General features: G+C 40.6%; 1 protein-coding gene across 1 annotated transcript in view; it reads right to left on the reverse strand.

Moving 5' to 3' along the window:
* Positions 1 to 9,127: 9,127 nt before the first annotated feature.
* The window catches only part of LOC119793857 (anoctamin-1-like), a 75,577-nt gene continuing 68,137 nt past the window's right edge, over positions 9,128 to 16,567 (reverse strand). Inside the window, exons 23-25 of the mRNA XM_038301141.1 lie at positions 13,398 to 13,582; positions 9,951 to 10,056; positions 9,128 to 9,677 (exon numbers count right to left, since the gene is read on the reverse strand). Coding sequence (XP_038157069.1) covers positions 9,420 to 9,677; positions 9,951 to 10,056; positions 13,398 to 13,582 — 549 coding nt within the window. The 3' untranslated portion in view covers positions 9,128 to 9,419. The remainder of the gene's footprint in view (positions 9,678 to 9,950; positions 10,057 to 13,397; positions 13,583 to 16,567) is intronic.

A 16,567-nucleotide genomic window follows, 5' to 3' on the forward strand; every position in this document is an offset into this window, starting at 1 on the left:
GTGCAATACAGTTTGTCTGAGTGGCGTTGCCATATGTTGACGCTGTAAGAAGGGGCGGGGCCCTGAGCAGATCTGGTACCTTCAACTGAAGGCTTTACCATACAAACGGAAGAAGCAGTGAAGTGAAGTTAGACACTGTTGTCGGACAACATGCGGTAATTTAATAATGTTTTAAACCAGTTTGGGTCCGGATTAGCCAGCAGGTGGGTCCGGATCCGGACCCTGGTCCAATAATCCGTGCCCTCTGCCCTACAGGTATCAATGACATCAGTCATCAATCATGATTATTTGGTTAAATCAAAAGAGTTAACATCAGATCCTTATAGTCTCCATTTCTAAATTAGATCACCTGACTGTCACATGACTCAAAGAAAAATAATCATGGCTGTCATGGAGAGCAGATCATCATCCTGCAATTACTGTTGCTGTCAGAGGTCCACAGCATTTCTGTTAATGAGGGGGGATTAATGCTCTACTTTTCACTCATTTATAGCTGCTGAGAGCAGGAACAGCAACCACTTGACCCCGGCTGACAAAAACACTTGTCAACACTACACCAGGAGCCGGCCCTCCATAACTCTACAGCTCTTTGCTCCTCCCTCGTATCTCGTCGTCTTTAACCTCTCGCTTTTCTAACTGCCTCTGCTGCACTTTTCCCCTTCAAACTGTTTCTTTAATTCTAACTTCCTCCACCTGTTTTTCTTATACAACCCCCCCTTTCTCACAGCCTCATATCTGATGCTGCCGGTTTACAGGTAATTATAGGTAATCATCTAAATGGACAGTAATTACTTGCATTTACCTTTAATTTATCTTCAGTTATATTTTGAGATGGATCTTTGAATCTGATTTGGTTGTTAAGTTCTTCATTTAGCCCGCTGCACGTGTTCACTCCATCTCTTTGACTCTCTCCATCATGCACACAGCAAACAAGCTTTCAGCATAAATTATAACTTAAACAATTGATCTATGCCACCAGTAGAGGTGGATAATCTCAGAAAGTAAAAAGCATGTTTATTTACTAGTTCTAAACATTTGCATTTCTAGCTCGGCAGTATAGACAGGGAGGAAACTAATATTAAAACCAGCGACCTCAAACTCCTGTCCAGAGGGTACTGCAACTTCAGATACTTCTCTGCATCGAGTCCAGCAGGAACCCATTAATAGCTGCTTGTTAGGTACTTAACCACCAGAGGTGTCAGAAGTATTCATGCTTATTCCTCCAGTATAAATCCTGCCATTTAAAAAAAAACTTTTATAGAAGTTAGAGGATCAACATCAGCTTTTTACTACAGCAAAAGTCTACAATTACTTGAAGTAGAAAAGTAGAAGTAATGCAGCAAAAAATATTAAGGACAGAAGCTTTACTGCACTTCTTGATGATAACTTCCTTAGACTTCATTTTCTTAGTTTTATAACTAATGGTAGTTACTTATAAAATATCAGATAGAATTATCAGCTGTGCAGCTGCCATCAGCACCTTTGTTTCTGGATGTTGGAGCTTGGCCTGTTTTCCAGTGTAGTCCTGTTTCTCTGACTGTGACTAACTGGATGCGCTCTCTTCATCCTCTGACATGGGAGCTGGCTCGGAGCTCGTCTGCTTGGCTGTGTGTTTCTTAGACGGGGCCGCCTGTGGAGCTGGTTGACAGTTGCCTTTTGTATCTATGCTTCTTTTTCTATGTCTGCTTCTGTCTCCTTGAACCCCAGTCGGCCTCAGCAGATGGCCGCTCACACTGAGCCTGGTTCTGCTGGAGGTTTCTTCCTGTTCAAAGGGAGTTTTTCCTCTCCACTGTTGCTGCAAGCATGCTTAGTGTGAGGGATTGCTGAAGAGTCAATGAGTCGATGCAATCAGCTGGTTTTCCTTAGACAGAAAACTTTGAATCAATCTGACTGGATGATCTGGTGAACTGGAAAGAAAAGAAATAAACTAAATAGAATTGAATTATTATTATTATTTTGATGTTTTAAATTTTTTTTAAATACGAATAGGCCTTAATGAAAATGACCTTAAATTAAACAATAATAAAAAAAAGGAATAGAAAGTAAAAGTTGTCTAAAAAATAATGACTCCACTAGTATAAACAGCCAATATTTCTACTGAAGTAAAGTAATAAAGTATTTGTACTTTATTACTTGACGCCTCCGTTAGCCATTATGCTTTGCAGTGCAGGGACTCATCTAAGAGCTGCAGGTGTGTCCCTGCTCTGGTTTAACCTCACCTGGTTCAGGGAACAGGATGATGAAAACCTTGGAAGGATTTTTTCTTTTTTTACTTTCTGAAGCTGGATGTACCTTTATCTACGGAAGAGGATAGGGCCACTGAAAAACTAATAACAGCTAACTGTTATTAGTTGTTATTAGATTTTCAAACTTTATCTCAGTATTATATGAGGAAAAAAAAAGTCAGAATAGAAGACAGCTAACAAGCATCAAGCCGTAGTCATGTCTGTTTTAGAGAATAGCTCTCTTGTTTTAATCACCTTCTGCTCTTCCATTAATGAAATATCATCACTGGGGATCCCTCAGGGATGTAAATTTTCCACCAAAGTGTTCCTGTTCCTCCCAAACAACTCACATCTTTGTCAGTGAAGCTGAGTGCTCCACATCTCTGCCTTCATGGTTCCCATCTACATTAAGATCCGCAATTCTGAGATTAAAGTCAGAATTCTCAGAAAAAAGTCAGTACACTTTTTTTTTCTCCAGTGGCCCTAATCCTCTTCTGTATTCCTTTGACCAGGAGCAAAGAGAGTTTCCAGAGTAAAGCTTATCAGATATATGGCTATATGGCTGTTTTATTCACTGGAATAAAGAGGCTAAAAAAAAAGTGTAAACTTGCAATTCAGAATATTCTTAAAGCATCCAGCCACTATAAGCCCTCCTTAACAGGTCGTCCACATGCAGACTTGGGTATGGTATTTTCTCACCTTGGCTGCATCAACATTCACTTTATTCTACATGTTCCATGGAAGTGCTGCTCACGGTTTGGGGGAGATGATCATCAACTCATATGGGACCAGAGTCACAGTAAAGGCTAAAGCAGGATGCTGAGAAATTGTTTGAAATGGAAGCCTACCTTTTCTGTCCTCCCTAAACGTCCTCTGGACGGGCAACCTGTTTGTTTGTTTTCTTTATTAGATAAAAACCAAGTAATGCCTAAGGTCAGTTTTCTTTCTAAAGGCATCAGATATTTCTTTACACAGTTTTTACTCTGCTTTCAAACATCAGCAGCATTCAGTTCAATTCTTGATGCTTAAACAGGAAAACACTTCTAGTACCTGAAGCGCTTGATGTGAATTCTACAACCTGCAGGACAGCGCCCCCTGGGGGGCAACTTTGGGATAGGCCTGGTCTATGGCGTTAAAGAAAAAATAAAGGTATAGTTGGAGATTTTCACAATGTTTTTGTTAATCTCACGGGGAAAGAGTCTACGGAAGAGGATTAGGGCCACTGGAAAAAAAAAAAGTTAACTGATTTTTAAATTTTATTTCAGTTAAAAATAGGAAAAAAGTCAGAATTCTGCATTGTTTTCTGAGAAATCTGAATTAAATCTCAGAAATTTTGACTATTCTGACAATAAAAAAGTCAGAATTCTGAGATTAAAGTCAGAATTCTGAGAATAAAGTCAGAATTCTGACTTTATTCTCAGAATTCTGACTTTTCCCCCATGTTAAACTGAAATAAAATTTTTATTTTTATTTTTTTTTCAATGGCCCTAATCCTCTTCTGTAAGAGTCAGTCTGGAGTCACTCATCACGTTTACAGCAAGCAGGACAGAGTGGAGCAAAAACAATGAATGAAACATTAAAATAGAAAACTTTCCCCATGATAGGAGTTCAGGAGGACAGAGAACGGATAAAGTAGTGATCGTCTTTGAGCCTCACAGAAACCAGAATAAGGAGGAGCAGACAGAGCAGGTCAGAGCAGCGTATCTATATCATCTCTTTATGGAAAAAAGAAAGAAAAACTTGGATATGCTTCCCAGATCTCTCTGAGAATCACCTCTCTGCCTCAGTCACCATGGAAACCGTCCCACAGAGTTTATTGCTGCGTTTTTCTTTTCTTTAGATGTCTTTAGATCTCATTATATTTTTAATAGATGAACATTTTCTCTGTTCTAGGTCTAGATGCTGCACAGACTCGTTAAGCTTTGCTTTATAGAATGCATCACTGTTTTTTTATTTGTTTTTATAACTTTTCATAATGTGTTCCAGTCAAATGTGGGCAATAGTTTTAATATGCGTTTAGCCCAAAGACAGAAGTGAATAAAACCTGCTCAGATCTGCTCACCCTGCTAAGTTGGAGCCTCTCTAGACGCAGCCAGTGGGACATGGAAAAAATCGGATTAGAGATTAAAAAGTCCACATTCAGACTCAGGTATGATATTTCCTGATCTTGGCTGCATCAACCTTCACTTTATTCTACATGTTCCTGCGCTCCTGCAGACTCTCTCAGTTGTTATAGTTTCACATTTCTTCTAAACTCATCTCTTTCTCATAACAGGTTAACCCACCTGACAGTTACCAGTCTAATTAATCCCTTAAGCCTTAAATTTCTAATACTTTCTGTTTTATAGCTGTGTAAAAAAATAAATGAGATTTAAAATTCCACCTGACATGTGTGACTCTGCAGGAGTAATGCAACAGCAGGTATTCATTTTTAGCCCCGCCCCCTAATGGCCGCCATCATTGGAAACTAGAGGCTTAGATGTTTCCAAGGAGGGGTCAGAGGTCATTTTGCGACCATTACAGGTGATGTAACCAGCACGCGTTACATGTTATTCTTATTTTCTATTCAGTTTGGTGATATTATTGGTAAATTTTAATGAACTTATGGCTAAATTAGAAGTAAAGGCTTTGCCTCATGCAGAAGGTCTCCAATAATGGAAATCAGCATTTTTATTTGACCAGATTCCCTTTGATGAATGGAAACATGCTTTTTTACACTTTTGGCAGTCTGCAAAGAAGTCTCCTTTCCTCCTAGCACTCTGCCCACTAAAACATTTGTGGAACAAACATGCTTCAACTTATTCAGTCCAAATTAGCTTGACTTATAGTCAAGATGTGGATCTATAACATCTGAGAGTTCATCCAAAGTTTCAAATGGGCGTTCATGGTCTTTTGAGTTTATTTTACAAAAAAAAAAATTGACAAGGCTAAATATTTTTCATTCTTTCTTTGTTTAATCACCTATAAATCAGACATGGTGACATTTAGAAAAGTGGTTCCATCTGAAAAATATTCCTCAAGCCTTTCTGTCACACAGATACAATTATATTTCCAATTTATAGTTGGGGAACTGAATTTTTACTTTAATTCACATATAGGTCTGTGGAGCAGTTTCAGGCTGAATTTGCTCCACAGACCTTCTGGACTTAAGGGGTTAAGGATGGCTTTAGCTAAAATATTTTTAAGTAGATATATTTTGTTGATAATTCTTGTTTTAGGTGGAGAAATTCTTTGAGCTTACTCTCTATGCTGTAGGGTTCACTCTCTGTTAAAACCAGAGTACAGATTTACTTCCTCACCTAATACCTGCTACAGTATACCACACCTAAACATGAAGGTATTCTAACCACAGTAACTGACATTAACTTTGTTTTTTTATTTTCCATCCATACTTATCCAGAGTTATTTATAGCCAAACTAAACCTGCTGAAAAACATTATTGAAAATAAACTTTTAAGAAATAAAAGCAACAACCCTGATGTCTGTGTTTGGACGGCCAACATGCATCAATCAGTTAATTGAGCTGATTAGCATTAACCAGCAGTTAGCTGACATCAGTCAAGATGTGCAACGTCTGAAAGATCTGGCTCTATTTTTCCCCTGAAACAGCTGGAACTGATGTGTGAACAGGAGCTAACATGGGCAAGGCAGGTTTGTTTTTTAAATGCATGTATAGCGCATTTCACGAACTAGACAAATTAAAGCTTTGCACATGAAAATAACACAAGTAAAGAAAAAAAAAGAAACATTTCTATTGCAGGAGTTTATTACAGACAGGTGGAGAAAAGGTTGGATTTGAAGAATGAACTATTATTTCAGTAAATAGGTAATGTAAGATAAAAAGAATACAATTTTAACCTGTATTTATTCTAATTTAGGGTTTCAGCACTTGTTCCGGGAGGTTGTTCCCGATTGGTGGATTATAAGAGCTATACTTCAATAAAACTTTAAATTTATAATAAAGTTGTCCAAAATGAGGCCATTATATTAATATTATCCTTTAAGTACTTCCTGGTTGCAATCAGAGTGTTTATAGTAGCTCCAGCCCTCCTTAAATATCCTGGTTGATGTTAGTGAATCTGAAAAAGCTCAGGGCTTTGGAGGAAGAATAGGATTTATTATTACAATGCTGCCCCCTGCTGTTCAAAGATTTAACTGGTAACCATTTACCAGACTAAATGTGTTTACAGCTGTGGTCAGGCTTGAGAGTTTGGATGATATGTTTTGACTTTCCTGGATGTTTTACCTTACCTGGATGTTTTGTTGAGCCGTCCCTGCAGAATCAGGTGACATCAGGCGTGATCAGCTATGAATGAAGACGACTCTCAAAGTCCCATTTGTTAGGAACCAGATTTGGGTTTTGAAACGGAGGACCGAACCCGGTATGCTTCCCCCCGCCAGAAATATACAAATGGAATAAAGATGAATGTACCCCATCGGGCTAAAGTTGTAGAACAATTTCACAAAGAATATGAGTCAGTCGGTCACATGACTTGGAAGCTATTGAAGAAAAGTCCCAACTTTTGTCTTTAAAAATATCTTTAAAATTGAAAATAGCAAAAAATTGCATAAAAGCAAGTGTGCCTTACATATGTTATCTATTGGCATGATTTTATATTAGTTTGAATATCCAAAATCCAACTTCAAACCAACTTCACCGCGGAGCTGATGCCTCTGTTCTGCTGCACGGTAGTGACCAAAATCCTGGATAATTTAGAAATTCCCCTCGGACATTTTTTTAGGCACGAAAAGCAGGACATGTCCGGGAAAAAGAGTACGTCTGGTCAACCTACATTTGTTGCATTTTTTCATTGCAGTTTTGAGACATTAGGTTCAGATTTAAAATGGAGAAATAATTCATGTAAGAAGTGATGAATTTTCTGGTAAAATCTTCCTTTAACAGCCTTTCTAAGTTAATATACCTATTTACCCATCTACCTATTCATCTATTTCCCAGTGACTTGGACAAAAGGTCCTGCATATGCACTACGGTTAAAGTTCATTACTATTGTGGGGCAATGGGCCCTGTGCTTTTCCCAGATGAGAGCAGGTTCACCCTGAGCACATGTGACAGACATGAAAGGGTCTGGAGAAGCCGTGGAGAATGCAATGCTGCCTGTAACATCATTCAGCATGACCGGTTTGGTGGTGGGTCAGTGATGGTCTGGGGAGGCATATCCATGGAGGGACGCACAGACCTATACAGGCTAGACAACACCACCCTGACTGCCATTGATTATCAGGATGAAATCCTTGCACCCATTGTCAGACCCTATGCTGGTGCAGTGGGTCCTGGGTTCCTCCTGGTGCACCACAATGCCCGGCCTCAGGTGACGAGAGTATGCAGGCAGTTCCTGGAGGATGAAGGAATTGATACCACTGATTGGCCCCCACGCTCGCCTGACCTAAATCCAATAGAACACCTCTGGGACATTATGTTTCCATCCATCCGACGCCACCAGGTTGCACCTCAGACTGTCCAGGAGCTCAGAGATGCCCTGGTCCAGATCTGGGAGGAGATACCCCAGGACGCCATCCACCGTCTCATTAGGAGCATGCCCCGACGTTGTCAGGCATGCATACACGCACGCGGGGGCCATACAAATTACTGAATACCATTTGGAGTTGCTGCAATGAAATTTCAGCAAAATGGACTAGCCTGCCGCATCATTTTTTCACTGTCAATTTTGGGGTGTCTTTGAATTCAGCCATCTGTAGGTTGATCATTTTCATTTCCATCAAATGATGTGGCATCCTTTTGTTCCTAACACATCACCCAGTCCATATCTGCATAAATAAACGGCAGGATTAGGGATGGAACGGTTTGGAGATCTTAGAGAGCAAAACATCCAGAAATGATCCAGGGTTTCTGCGAATCATTAAAAATAATTACAATTCATTAATTTTTGGGGATTTTTTCATTAATTTTATTTAAAAAAAATGTCATTCATTTTTATTATTTTTTATTATTTTTTTTCTGTGTAACAATAAACATATACCGAACCGAACCGAAAACCGTGACCACGAAACCGTGAACCGAACCGTGGATTTTGTGAACCGTTCCACCCCTATACATATATATATATATATATATATATATTTTTTTTTTTTTTTTTTTTTTCTTACATCTCGGAAATCCTACCAAAGCCAGACAAAGCCAGACTGAAGTACAGCAAAGAGGCACTCATCAGGCTGCACAGGAGCAGGCCCTGAGCACCAGAGCAATAGAGGCCCAGATCTACCACACCAGACAAGGCCCCAGGTGCAGACTGTGCAAAGAGGCCCCTGAGTCAATCCAGCACATAACTGCAGGGTGCAAGATGCTGGCAGGGAAAGCTTACATGGAGTGCCATAACCAAGTGGCTGGAATAGAACACAAGAACATCTGTGCAGAGTATGAGCTGGAAACCCCAAGGTCAAAGTGGGAAACACCTCCAAAGGTGGCAGATCCTGTGGGACTTTCAGATACAGAAGGACCGAATGGTAAAGGCAAACCAAGCGGACATTGTGGTGGTGGACAAAAAGCAGAGGAAAGCCGTTGTGGTTGCCATAGCAATACCAAGTGATTGCAACATGAGGAAAAAGGAACATGAGAAACTAGAGAAATACCAGGGGCTCAGAGAAGAGCTGGAGAAAACTTAGAAGGTCAGAGCAACAGTGGTAAATGTGGTCACTGGGGCCCTTACAGCAGACCCCTGGAAATACATCAGACATCTCGGTCCAGAAGAGTGCGGTTCTAGGAACAGCAAAGATACTGGCAGAACCCTCAAGCTCCCAGGCCTCTGGTAGAGCACCCCAGCTTGGAGGAAATAAGGGGGGAAGACCGCCCGCGATGGGTGAGGAAGAGTTTTTTTTTTTATATACATGTGTTTATAGTACCAACCATTTACAACGCATGAATATAAAGTTTCAAATTTATTGATACATTTTATGCAAATATATTGTGATCTCTTAACAAGCCTTTTTTATATTCAAATGCACGTTTTGTATGTTAACATGCGTGCAAAGTTGTTTACAAATATAAAGAGCAAAGCTAAGCTAAGGAAGCAGACAGAGACTCTCATTCGCCTGATTGGCCAGCTGCTCTTAAAGATGTTGGAATGTTTTAGACATGAAACAGTGATTTAAGGTGGACCTGAGCAAAATCAAAAATAAAACCTATATGCAAGCTTTGACGTAACACCCTCGCTGCCATCAGAAGGTTTTGGTGCCATTGGGTTGCTCTTTGCAGAAAGGAAGAGTGGAAGTGCTGTTGTTGTTGTTGTGGCTTCTTCTGTGCGTCTCGCTGGTGTTCGATGACCCGCCTCTCTCCAGTATGTTGATCTTTCCTTGTTCTTGTCTCATAAAGAGTTCAACGAGCAGAATCTTCTCCTTGTGGATCTGTTGGCTGATATCTTTGGGGATGTCTGGGATTAGCCAGTCAACGATATCGTTCATCAGCATCACAACGTTCTGACAGAAGGAAACAAAATGGATTTATAACTGAGACGAAGGTCCTTTGTCTTATAAACATAATGAGCAAAGGCACATGCAGCTCTGTCAAAGTTTTAACACCTTTATTGTTTTTGCTTTGCAACATTTTCAACTGACATCATTTCCCTTTGAATTTCTTTGGTATGATCTTTTTTCTAGGCTGTTTGTAAAAAGTTGAAAAATATAAAAACAAAAATCTTCAGTCATTTTATGATGTTTAAGAACAGTTTAGATGATAACGTTTCTGTTCACCTGGAAAACAATGACAAAGGCCAGGCGCACGGCCAACACCGCCCAGAAATCCTTGGAGATTTCATACGGGGTGGAGGACCAAGGAGGCTCTCTGTAATCCTTATACCTGGAAAACACACATAAAGCCAGCTTATCATCTACAAAAGATTTCTTTGTGTCAACTTGTAACAAATTATATTCAGAGCGCACTTCAAATATAATCTTCTATTTACTTCAGTTTTCAGCATGTTTTCCAAAAATGATTGACGGGCTCCAAACCCTCCACCTTATGCTCAAGATCACAATAATAATAATAATAACAATTATGATAATGATTTATTATATATTAATCAGGATTGTTTGTTATGTTATGATAATATCAGACCAAGCTCCAATTAAATCAGAACCAAGGTTTGATAAAACCTGAAACCTAAAAATCAGGGTTTACAAGTGGTTCCTAGAATTTCTAAAAGTAGAATGGGAGGCAGATCTTTTAGTTATCAGGCTCCTCTCCTGTGGAACCAACTACCAGTTTTAGTCTGTGAGGCAGACACCCTGTCTACTTTTAAGGCTAGGCTTAAAACTTTCCCTTTTGATAAAGCTTATAGTTAAAGTGGCTCAGGTTATCCTGAGCTATCTCTATAGTTATGCTACTATAGGCTTAGACTGCTGGAGGACATGATGACTCTCTCTGTCCCTCATCCTCATCACAAATTTTGCTGCCGATAAATTTAAGTTCTCTCTGCACAGAAGACGTACAGTGTTTAATAAAGCCACAAATGGCTCAGCGGCTGGCTAGCTCAAGTGCTAAATCACCCGTCCTGCTATTAAATGAGGGAATGAGCTGCCAGTGTGGGTCCGTAGGCAGCACCCCTTCATGCTAATACATGCCTTAGGGAGTGGCAGCCTAGTGGTTAGGTCATTGTGCCGGGAATCCTGAGGTTCTGAGTTCAAAGCCCCACTTCCAGGCATAGGTCTATTTTTCTGCCACTCAGTTTTGATATATGAACATTCCTAATGAAAAACATTAGAGGTAGTGAAAGGAAAACTGAATGAGACAAGATCTGCATGATCTGAGAATCATGCAGATCTGAGAATAATGGATGGAGAGATAATCACCTGTCTAATGTTCATTGATAATATTGTTTTTCTTTGTAGCTCCAAATATTGTGGCAATGAGCATTTTTAGTATTTATTCAGATGAGATGATGATAACATCATTAGAGGAGTGGTGACCTGCTGGTTAGGGCATTGCACTTGGAATCCAGATGTTGTGAGTTTGAGCCCCAATGCCACTCTGGGTCTCTGAGCAAGACCCTTAACCCCAGGCTGCTCCCTGGGTGCCGCACAATGCCAGCCCACTGCTTCTTTGCTCTGTATTTCTGACAATGTAATGACAAAACAATGCTAGGGGGAAAAAACAGAGTATTGTATCATTTTATGAATGGTACTATTTTAAACTATATAAATGTACTCTTTGTCATCCCTTATGTTGTACTGCTGGCTTAGAGCTTATTTTAGCTTTGTTTCCGTTCCAGACAAAGCCAGAAACTGTGAATTAACTCGTACTACAAGATAAACCTTAAACTGAATTTTGTGTGTATTAAAATGTTAATCTGTTTGTACAATTGGATTTGATTTGCATTGTCTGATTAAGTACCTGAATCCAGCAACCGTTTGTTGGTCTTATCTAAAGTGCCTTAAGATAAAATTTGCTTTGATTAGTGGTGTGTGAGTTTATGGGTTTTTGTTTTGTTACATTGTGGGGCCCATTTTCTGGAAAATAGCATGTTGTGGTGCCCTGGGGGTAGATTTCCTGTTTACTGTTCAGTTTAGCTTCTCCAGTAAAGCTAACCGCCGCCACATTCTCGCCTGTCGCCTCGTTATTTATGCAACTAAAATAATATACAACAATCCTCATGTTTTTCTGGTGTTTGAAGAAGATGATGAGCAGAGAAGAGATTAAAACAGCTTAGCTCATGTCACACCATTTTCTCTGCATCTACAAAAACATCCATCCATCCATCCATCCATACGTACGTCCATCCACCCGTCGTCCGTCCCTCCATTCACCCGTCGTCCGTCCGTCCATGCGCCCATCCGTCCATCCATCCATCCATCCATCCATACGTCCGTCCATCCACCCGTCGTCCGTCCGTCCATTCACCCGTCGTCCGTCCGTCCATGCGCCCATCCGTCCATCCATCCATCCATCCATCCATCCATCCATACGTCCGTCTATCCACCCGTCGTCCATCCGTCCATGCGCCCATCCGTCCATCCATCCATCCATACGTCCGTCCATCCACCCGTCGTCCATCCGTCCATGCGCCCATCCGTCCATCCATCCATCCATACGTCCGTCCATTCACCCGTCGTCCGTCCGTCCATGCACCCATCCGTCCATCCATCCATCCATACGTCCGTCCATTCACCCGTCGTCCGTCCGTCCATGCGCCCATCCGTCCATCCATCCATCCATCCATCCATACGTCCGTCCATCCACCCGTCGTCCATCCGTCCATGCGCCCATCCGTCCATCCATCCATCCATACGTCCGTCCATCCACCCGTCGTCCGTCCGTCCATTCACCCGTCGTCCGTCCGTCCATGCGCCCATCCGTCCATCCATCCATCCATCCATCCATCCATCCATCCATACGTCCGTCCATCCACCCGTCGTCCGTCCGTCCATCCGTCCCTCCATCCATCCATCCATCCATCCATACGTCCGTCCATCCACCCGTCGTCCGTCCGTCCATGCGCCCATCCGTCCATCCGTCCCTCCATCCATCCATCCATCCATCCATCCATCCATCCATCCATCCATCCATCCATCCATCCAGCCATCCATCCATCCATCCAGCCATCACTGTGTGTTTGCAGCTGTAAATAAAGGGCTGTCTAATATTCCCACCTCTAAACTTGTATGTTAAAAATACCTGTTTTTGAATCCAAGCGTTTCAAAACCAAAGCCATGTCTTTGTTGATGATATTTCAACTACTAATTAGTATCATGAAAACTGTTTCCCTTCTTTTTCCCTATCATTATAAAACCTAAAAAAAAAATGTTGTGGAATAGACCACAATGATCACCTGAACTTAATACATTATGTAAGAATAAGTCATGCTCTGCACTGGGTTCCTTCTCTGTAAATATGTGTTTGGCTTGTGTAATGCTTACAGCAGTTTTATATTGAAAATATATGTTTTAAGGTAAAAGTTTTGCAGCAGCACAGCGGCCCTTGAACCAGCCTACTAGATCCCTGACATGCATTCAGGCTTTGTGGGTAGATGGGTATATTAAGGTTAGACCTACCGTAGTTATCCACAATTGTGATGCGCTGTCTGCTTAAAGGAAGCAATTCAATCATGGATAAAAGCTTCCTGGGAAACCGTTGCTTCATTTTGGAAAATAGAAAACAAAATGAAGGAGACTTTTATGTATATAAACAAGACCGACTCCTACCTGCAAACATCAATGGCGTATCCATAAGGCATTGGATCCATAGTTTCTTTGCCAGGCTCAAAGTGACTGACATTAAAGTAGGACAGGGTATGGTTGACAAATCCATGCAAGGAGCCATCAGGGCTGTACATATACAGGTACACCATCCGAGGGATAAAGTCTGATGTGAAGGAGATGACAAATGCCTAGAAGAAGGGGTGGACATTTAGATTTTAGTTAGACAACAAGAACTGAATCTATGGCTGAATCCTCTTCTTTTTCAATATCATTTATACTTTTGTTGAACAGAGGGGTCTATCAACCAGATAGACATTACTAACAAGATCCAATTGATTGTGATCCATATTGAGCCAATTTAAAAGCATTGTAATGAACAGAAACTTTTCTTCACCAAAGACAAGGGGTCACAAACTCAAATCGTCGACGGCCGATGGATTCCAAGTATGAGATCTGTCTACAGCCATTTACATCAGAAGCAAAGGACTAAACTGCTTCACTAGCATGAGTTCCATCTCTGCCGTTCAACTAATCATTGAGTCAGATGTGTCAAAGCATGTAAAGGTTGAAGGACACTGGCCAAAGGCTCAAACATGTTGTGTTTAGACTAATTCCTGGCTCATCCTTACTCAGGTATGGCTGCGTTCATGATCCAGGTTTGCACCGCATTGATGACGCAGCCAGCTGAGCCCAGATCAACTCTACCAAAGGACACAGCAGAGGTTCATGCTTTTTCCTAGAGTGCAGGTGCTAAACATGTTATCTGTGCTCATAAACATCCATTTTAATTCTCCAGTAGCGCCTTTGTTTGCTTCTATGATTCAGTTTCAATTCTGTTTATTTCTATAGTCCCAATTCACTCCATGTCATCTCAAGGCACTTTACAATTCACCAGATCATCCAGTCAGATTGATTCAAAGTTTTGTATCTAAGGAAAAAAATTGTTTATATCGACAGTGGAGAGGAAAAACTCCCTTTGAACAGGAAGAAACCTCCAGCAGAACCAGGCTCAGTGTGAGCGGCCATCTGCTGAGGCCGACTGGGGTTCAAGGAGACAGAAGCAGACATAGAAAAAGAAGCATAGATACTGTTTTGCATAAGAAGGTGTGGGTGTTTTCTCTGGTCCTTGACATGAGACCACTGTTACATCCAGCAAAAATAAAAATCTTGCAGAATATTTTGGAACAGCCCACCAACTCAGCAACCAGAACCACACTACAAAAACCATAGCTAAAAGGCTTTCTATCCAATTATTGACTTTAATGACTTTGGGTGCCTGGAGGTGCTTCGATCACAGCTGCACTGTAGTCAATGTGAGCTCAGTGTAAGGCCTGAACACACCGGCTGGTACGACTTTTTAATCTCGAACCGATTTTTTTCACCCTGATTGCTTATAGAAACGATCCAATAAGGCAGGATGAGCAGATCTTAGCAGATTATTTTCACTTCTGTCTCTGTGTTATACACACATGAAAGCTATTTCCCACATTTGACTGGAACACATTATCAAAGGTTATTAAATGAAAGCCAATGGTGCATTCTATAAAGCAAAGCTCTATTTAACAAGTCTGTACCGGATCTAGAACAAGAACAGATAGAGAATGTTCATCTATTAAAAACATAATGAGATCTACGTCTAAAGAACAGAAAAAACGCAACAATAAACTCTGTGGGACGGTTTCTATGGTGACTGAGGCAGAGAGGTGATTCTCAGAGAGATCTGGGAAGTTTATCCAAGTTTTTCTTTCTTTTTTCTTTTGAACTGCTCTGTCTGCTCCTCCTTATTAGTTTCAGCCCCCAGGGGGCTCTGTCCTGCAAGTTGCAGCAATCACATCAAGTGCTTCAGGTACTAGAAGTGTTTTCCTGTTTAAGGATCAAGAATTGAACTGAATGCTGCTGATGTTTGAAAGCAGAGTAAAAACTGTGCAAAGAAATATCTGATGCCTTTAGAAAGAAAACTGACCGTAGGCATTACTTGGTTTTTATCTTATAAAGAAAAAAAACAGGTTGCCCGTCCAGAGGACGTTTAGGGAGGACAGAAAAGGTAGGTTTCCATTCAAACAATGTCTCAGCATCCTGCTTTAGCCAAACCGTCTGCAGCACTTCCACTGTCCTTTGGAGCTTTTCTTATCTTGCAGATGTTACTGCAGAATGTTTCCTTTTGCATCATGTTTTTTGTTAACATCATTTATCTGTTTGCAGCGAATGTTATGGTTGCCACCTATTTCCATTTCTACTTTTTAGGGTTTGCAAGTCTAATTTTAGTGTTTGCACCACTCAGCTACTGTCTATTCCACTTTGGGATAGTCTTCAAGTGAAAAACATTCAAAACAACAGCCAACCTGCCTAATTCACCCTGAAAGCAGAGGAAGTAATCCTCTGTAAGTCTCCATAAATCGCACAGTGCATGACAGTGCATGTTTTCAGTAAATCAACAACGGATTCACTGTACTTTCTATGTAGGTTTTGCTCTCTAAGAAAACAAGCAAAGGACAGAGAGAGCACATAAAAAGACAAAAAATTTGGGAAACATTGACTCAAAACCATTGAGACATTGGAGTGGACATTGAGAAGTGTAGCATCTCACCAGCAGAGATGGATTTTGAATAAACTAAAGTTGTAAATGTATCTTAAAGTCCACAAATTTCAAAGTGTCACCTGAGAATATGCACTTTAAGACATGATTTGCAACTTTAATTGATTCAAAATCCATCTATGCTGGGGAGCTGCTACAGTGAAAACTGGCTGCTTTCCTTGGGAAATACTAAGTGTTTATTTCTTAATGACAAACAGCTTAACGGTTCAAGTCATTCATTGGTACAATGGTTCTACCAGCTTTTATATGGCCCGCCCTCATTTTCTATGGCGCCCTGTGAGATACAAAAAACCCCTTAAAAATTACAGTACAAATACCATTAAACAAACCACAATCAATGATAATCAAAACAGACAAACATCCATAAACAATCTGCAACATTTAGAACATTCACTTCCAATAATTTACATTAAATAGTCTAAAAAAATTATTAGACTCACTATCCATTACAAGGATTAAAATAGATGGACGTTAGGGTAAATGGCTACAAGAAATCAGCTGAACTTATTTTAGCCATTAGTTATAAAAGGGAATTTCTACAGTATTTTATCTCAGGTAGGAGACACTTTTCTGTTGA

Source organism: Cyprinodon tularosa, unplaced genomic scaffold (assembly GCF_016077235.1).
Source record: "Cyprinodon tularosa strain WSP-4 unplaced genomic scaffold, ASM1607723v1 ctg461, whole genome shotgun sequence".
NCBI classification, from domain to species: Eukaryota; Metazoa; Chordata; class Actinopteri; order Cyprinodontiformes; family Cyprinodontidae; genus Cyprinodon; species Cyprinodon tularosa.